At 42.7% G+C, this 7,284-nt stretch overlaps 1 protein-coding gene across 1 annotated transcript in view; it reads right to left on the reverse strand.

Annotated features, from left to right (window-relative positions):
• Window positions 1–4,787, reverse strand: part of LOC103734669 (EF-hand domain-containing family member C2-like) — a gene marked incomplete in the record, with an annotated part of 117,959 nt that extends 113,172 nt beyond the window's left edge. Inside the window, 1 exon segment of the mRNA XM_029563821.1 lies at window positions 4,591–4,787. Within this exon segment, the coding sequence (XP_029419681.1) occupies window positions 4,591–4,632 (42 nt within the window).
• Window positions 4,788–7,284: the final 2,497 nt, after the last annotated feature.

The raw sequence follows: 7,284 nt of genomic DNA on the forward strand, positions 1-7,284 counted from the left end.
AGGGAAGGGAAGGGAAGGGAAGGGAAGGGAAGGGAAGAGGCAGAGGAAGAGTACACTGCTCCTTACCCATTCAGGATCAGTTGCCCAACCATCTGTCCAAAGTGCTGTGAAAGGATTTTCAGCTCCAACTGAAAACGTCCCTTTTAACTTTGATATCCTAAAATTTTGAGGCTATGCCTGGGATTCTCTTAGTGTGCTACAAATCCAGCATGCAAATTGTTGGGTGAAAAAAGCTGGTTGTAGTAGCTCACACCTGAATCTCAGCACCTGGGAGGCTGAGACAGGAGGATTTATACACATTTGAGGTCTGCGTACGTCTACATAGTGAGTTCGAGGATGACCTGACTGCAGAGTGAGACCTTGTCTCAAAAAACAAAAACAAAAACCAACAAACCAACAACAGGAAGGCTGGGGGGGAGGGGGCGGGGGGGGAATAGGTAGATCTGGAATTTAGTTGTGATCTTTCACTAAGGCTTTAATTAATTCATATTTAAATTTTAGTATGACCCATGGTAGAAATGATTAAGTTTTAGAAGACCCAATACTACTTTTATTTCCAAGGCAAAAACAGAGGTTGCACCTCACTTGGCTGTGGACAGAAATCAATCTATTGGCTGGGCATTGTGACACATCTGTAATCCTAACAGTTGGAAGGCTGAAGCAAGACAATCACGAGTTTGAAGATGGCCAGAGCTACACAGCCAGAACCTGTTTCAAAAATGAAACAGGGCAGGGAGAAAAGAGAGAGAGAGAGAGAGAGAGAGAGAGAGAGAGAGAGAGAGTCTGAGGTCTCTTCAGCATCCACTGTCCATGCTTGACTACTTACAGCTCAGCAGAGAGCCAAGACCTTTTGAATTTCTATGGAAAGGCAATGAAAGTTCATGTTATAATTTTAAACCCAAACAGCCAAGTAATCCTACTATCAACAGGAGGCCAAGGTCTTTCACTTCATACTTTTAGCAAGCCAGGGGAGAGAATTAAAGGGACTTTTACTGGCTTTCTGACCATTCTAGGCCAGAAAGCATCCAATCTTTTAACTAAATACAAGTTGTTAAAAATAAATCACTGTTTAAGCAAAATGGGGCACATTAAGTTCCATGGCGAGTGGCACAATTTTGAAACCAGCCACCTGGTTTGGGCACATCCTAAGAAACACAGTAAGTAAATACTCTGTTGAAACTCCATGGTGTCTACTGAATATATTTTAATGTTCACACACATTCTCTTTCATTTCAGACACAAACTAAATGAATATATAAATAAGTCACTAAATATATTAAGAAAATACTGTTTTAAAGACACTCTAGTGTCTAGAAATGGATCCATGAATAGATGGATGTCTGGTTTACAACAAAGCTGGACCTGCAGATAAGTGGAGAGATAGTAAGTACTCTTTTCAAAAATGTTCCTGGACCTGTTAAATGTCCATACGAGAAAAAATACAACCAACCTCGACATCTTTTCACACACACACACACACACACACACACACATGAATACACACACAAATATATTCTAGTTAGATTACAGATATAAATGTGAAGGGTGACAACAACAAAGTTTCTAGAAGATGAAATAAGAAATTTTATTCATCAGAAGCACCAAGAAAGGGCTGGAAGTTATAGCTCAGTGGCAAAACACTTGCATATACCATATTCAAGGCCCCAGGTCCCATCCCCTGCACTGCAAATGAAATAAACTAATGAAACAGAAGCAACCTGAAGTTTCCTAGAAAAAGAAAAAGAAACACTATAAGATAGTGAAGAGACCAACCACAGACAGGCGATGTCAAGGATTATACAGAGAATGCCTATAAAAATCACTATGAAACAGGCAGGCAACCTAATTGAAATCAGACAAGAGTCAAGAAAGACACTACACACAAAAAATGTGCAAATGACCAGCAACTGAGTGAAAATGAATGTTCAACCTCATTATGAAGTCAGGGAAGTGCAGATTAAAAATATAAAGAAGGGCTGGAGAGATGGCCCAGTGGTTAATAGTGCTTGCAGCTCTTCTAGGAGACCCAAGTTCAGTTCCTAGTAGCCACATAGGTTCAACAACTGCCTGTAACTTTAGCTCTGGGGGATCTGATGCTGTCTTCTGGCTTCCACAGGCACCCACATTCATGTGGTATACATTCATACCCAAGTAAAAAAATGAAAAATAAATCTTTAAAACTACAAAGTGAGATGGACATCGTGGCCCACACCTTTAATCCCAGCACTCAGGAGTCAGGAGGCAGAAGCAGGTGGATCTCTGTGAGATGGAGGCCAGCCTGGTCTACACAGCGAGTTTCAGGCCAGCTGGGGCTATAGGGAGATCCTGTATCAAAAAAGAGGAAAAACAAGGAGTTGGAGAGGTGGCTCAGCACTTAAGAGCACTGGCTGTTCTGATGCAGATTTGATTACCAGTACCCATATGGCAACTAACAACTATCTGTAACTCCAGTTCCAGAGGAATCCAATGTCCTCTTCTGACATCTGAGGGCATTGCATGACATGGGTGCACTAACATACATGCAAGCAATACATTCATACACATGAAATAAAAATAGTAAATAAAATAAGAATTTTAAAAGACAAGAACCAAACAACAAACCTTCCTACAAAGTGTTGCAACACACCCACTGAGCAAAATATACAAAATTTTTCAATGTTTTGTTTATTTGCATTTTACATGCGGGAAGGTAAGTGCACCCATGTCGTGCAATGCCCTCAGAGATCAGAAGAGAGCGTTGGATCCCCTGGAACTGGCCTAACAGACGGGTGCTAGCCACCATGTAGGTGCTGGGAATCGAACCTGGGTACTCTGCAAGAGCAGTCAGTGCTCTTAACTGCTGAGCCATCTCTACAGCCCCAAAATACACAAAACTTAAAAGACTAACAATAAGTTTTAGAAAATAAGTTATATAAACAAAAATGCTGGTGGGAATTAAAATTAGTGTATCACTTTGCAGTGCCACTAAAAGTGAACATAGCACTGCCAAATGATGTAGCAATCATACTGAAAGATACAAACAAGAGAATCAACAGCAAAAGTATTTGTAAAAGTCCCAAATAAGCTATGTGTGAAGAGTAATTCATATATATGTATATATGACATTAATACAGTGCAATGAAAATATACAAACTACATATATAGATATCCACATGGACACATCTCACAAATATATTGTTGAATTAAAGAGGTCACAAAAGAATAAATATAGGACATTTCCATGAATAAAAAGGTCAAAAGCAAACTGAATCTAATTCTAGTGACAGAAGTCAGGATAGTAGTTATATTTAGAGAAAAAGGAAAGGGTAAAAAATATCTCAGAAAGTTATAGGTAAAGTTGCCACATAAAATACAAGGTTCTCAGCTCAATTTGAATCTGAAACAAGTAACCCTTTAGTATAAATAGGTCCCATGCAATATTCAGGACATGCATTTTTCCCTCCTGAAAAACGGCAAGCCTAGTCAAGGTGGCCGCTACTGGAACACTGTCTGTGTCCTACTTCATGTTCATTTCACCATCACCCATTGCGTTCTTCTGCACGTGTGTTATGCTTCCCAACAAAAAGTTTTTAAAAAGCAAAGCACACTCAGTACAATGTTGTAGACTTTAAAATACCTCATCCAAACTCTCCATCATTCCTACTCTTAATCACTGTGTGGAAGAGCCAAGGCTCTTCTGCAGGCAGTAGGCATCAGTAATCAGAAACCTAGCTGTGCTGTAGCTCTGCCTATATTTTTTTTAATTAAAATTATTATTACACAGCATGCTTCTCTACTTCTGGAATCCTCTTTCATGCCCTCCTTGGAGACTTTCTTATTCGAGTGACTGACTTATCTTACCAAAGAGCAATTCTATGCTTCAGAGACCAACCTCTAATCATGAACCAAGAAATGAAAGGCACACATCAGTGTTCAAGGTTGGACTGACCAACCAATGTGTAGGGTTAGAATCTACCTCGGGTTGTGAAGCTACATATAAAACTGGTACTTCAGGGACAGCAACTTAAATACAGACACTTTGGAATTCGTAGTCAGTTCAATGTACTGAATGCTTTGTAAACTTATTACAGGTTTACAGATACCTTCAGTGGCTCCACATCAACTTTTCAGCAGTTTATTAGTTTGTCCTAAAAACACAGCTGGCAAACCCAAGTAAAGGGCACTAACTCCCACCAACAAAAACCCGAATCGTCTTCCTATTGTTCTTTAAAGTGTGATTACCAAAAGTTCTCTAATGTTCCAGGGGTTTTGTGGTTTGATTTTTGTACTTTCATCTCGCCCTCCAATACCATGGAAGGTGATTAAAGCACAGGACCTGGCACACACTAAACACTCAACGGTTATTTTTACCATCACTGTCACTGGCTACCTTGGAATGCCCTACTTAGGTATATAATCTAGGAAAAGCATCCAGATGCAATGGAGAGACAGGGGAGAGGGAATATAAAATTTCCTTTCAGGTGTATTCAACGCACATAAGTAGAGGGCAGGAACTCATATGTAGGCTCTAGGGAGGTGGCCATGCCCCCATCCTATCTGAATCCCAGGATCTGGCCAGGACCTCTGACCTCGGACAGCCCGGCTACTCACATTGCGTTTAAAGCTGTTGCCGGGCAGAAGTGGCAAGGTCATGCCTGTCAGCGTCTGAGGATCGAGGGTCTGACAGAGGAGAGGTGGGCAGGCAACTGCCTCCACAGCCGCTCGTTTGATCCCTGCATTGCCTGGAGAATGGAGGTAGCGTCATGGAGAGAGGAGAGGCTGGGATAGGCTGGGAAGGGCATGGGGCATGGGAGCGGGGGCCGAGGCCTGAGAGGGGCGGGACTAGGGCGGGGCTCCGTGAGCCTGACCTCACGAGAGGGGCGGGGCCAACCCCGGAGGACCCCCTTCTCCGCGCGTTCTCTCGGCCCCGCCCACCCGAACCCTCAGCCTCCCAAGTGGAGGAGGACTAAGCCGCTTCCCGCCCCCGCAGCTTTCTGTTTCGCGTTCTTTCCTCGAGCTCAAATTCTTCCAAGCACGTCAACTCTTTGAATTCTTGCTATAGCATTGTTCTGCCATTTTGTTGTAAAATTTAGTGAAAATGTGGAGGAAAGTACAGAACTATGACGCCCATAAGCCTGCAGCGTGGGAGCATAAGTGTTTTACTGTGTTGCGTCAGCTTTTTATTTTGTAATTCAAACGTTCGAGATGAATCTAAAGCCACAGATACCCTACTGGAAAACCCAGCAGTAGGTTGACATTCTAAGGCCCATTCTGAAATGGTCAGGTGGCACAAAATGCGACCCCTGAACCAGGCATGGTGACTCATGCCTGTAATTCTAGCACGCAGGAAGCAAAGATGAGAGGATGGGGTGAACAACTGATCTTGCCTCCAGAGCCAGCCTTGAAATTGAAACTGCAGTTGTTAACTTTGCCTGCTTCCAGAAACTAGCTTACCGCCCCGCCCTCCCTTCAGGCAGTCAAACTCCTTAGCTAGGTCTTAGAGCCTTTGTCAGGGGTGTAGGAGGTGGCGGGGGGCACTTCTCTTTGTCATCTTCCATCCCCTCTTTGTGCCTGCTCTGCTCCAGCTCAAAGAAACCTCTAGCTGTTTCCACCAGGCCCTGAGGTTTCTCCCTTCTGGTATTTTTGCAATGAACAGTATCTTCTAGAAACATCCTTCCTTTCGATGTTTCATCTGCGTAACCCCTTACCCCTTCTTGTCTTCTAGGCCTTGATTGAGAGAGAGAGAGAGAGAGAGAGAGAGAGAGAGAGAGAGAGAGAGATTTGCAGATTTGCCATTTCTGAGATGAATGTATGTGCCTTGGGCGCCCTCGCTACCCCTCCCCCATCCGTGTTAGGCACAACACATACTTCCTCCTCCTACTTGTAAGCATGCATGCGTTTACTTGACTTTTCTTTAAACGCCTAAAAATTCTTCCAAGACAGGTATTGTTCTTCAATAGTCTCCATCTTTGTTTTCTGTATTTATAAATTTTACATTTTTACCTGCTCCCCCCGCCCCCTTTTGTATTGGAGATCAACCGCTGGGCATGTACTCTACCACCGAATTACACCCCCAGTCCCTGCTACCTGCTCTTTACACTTTTAGTTTTGAGGTTGACACATCTTGACACATGCAGATAAGTGTTCATTCATCTAAGCACATTCTGTGACTGATTAGAACAAAATTTGTTTATCCATCTGCTGTCATCTACTGATGACAATTAAGTTGTTTTCAATTTTTTCAGTAATTAGCAACAATACTTCTAGGTAGACCTCTTCCCCCTTTGTTTTTGTTTTGGATGGTTTTCTTTTGAGACAGGGTCATACAGTGTAGCTCAAGCTGGATTCAAACTGGCAAAATGGTAGTGCTCCTGCCCCAGCCTGCTGAGTGCTGGGATAACAGGTGCATGTCACCGCACCCAGCTTCTCCTAAATGTTTTTAAAAGTATTTTCAAATACTTCTTTTTTGTTACTTTCTAAAATTAAATCGTTTCAAAGTAACAGAAAACCTGCAATAATGGTAGCTTTGCCTGGTGGCACAGGTCTGTAATGCCAGCTATTTAGAAGGCTGAGGCAAGAGGATCACAAGTTCATGTGTGAGTTCAAGGCCAGCCTAGGCTATCTATCGAGACCTATGTCAAAATAAAATAATAAATAATATAAATATAAAATAATCTGAAAATGAAAATGTAAAAAGCCAGCTGGGAAAGTAGTTTACTAGTACAGCGCTTGCCTAGTACTCACACAACCCCAGGTTCACTCCTCATCCACTCCACTTCTGATCACGCCTCACCACTACCATTAAAAAAAAAGTACAGCTAACTCCCACTTTATGCTTCATCCAGATTTCTCAAGTGTTTTATCTCCTACCACCTTTGTTTTATCATTCTATGTGGAGGCTTCTATTGTAAACTTTCAGGAATTACGCCCCTTTATTTCTGAGCTAGTAACTTTCTATTACTGTGATAAAACACCAAACAAAGCCTTGAGAGAAACCATCCTTGAGAGAAACCAAGGCAGGAACTTAGGCAGGGCAGGGACCTGGAGGCAGGAGCTGAATCACAGACCAGGCAGGAACATTGCTTATTTACTGTCTTGCTCCGTGGCACAGTGCTCAGACTGCTTTCTTATACAACCTAGGACCACCTGCCCAGGGATGGCATCACCGAGAATGGGCTGGACCCTCCCATATCAATTAACAATTAAGAAAATGCCTCAAAGATATGGTCACCAGCCATTCCAGTGGAAGCAATGTCTCACTTGAGATTCCCTCTCCCCAGGTGTGTCCAGTTGACAACTGAAGCT

The sequence above is a fragment of the Nannospalax galili genome, unplaced genomic scaffold (assembly GCF_000622305.1).
Source record: "Nannospalax galili isolate Female #2095 unplaced genomic scaffold, S.galili_v1.0 scaffold255, whole genome shotgun sequence".
In the NCBI taxonomy this organism is placed as follows: Eukaryota; Metazoa; Chordata; class Mammalia; order Rodentia; family Spalacidae; genus Nannospalax; species Nannospalax galili.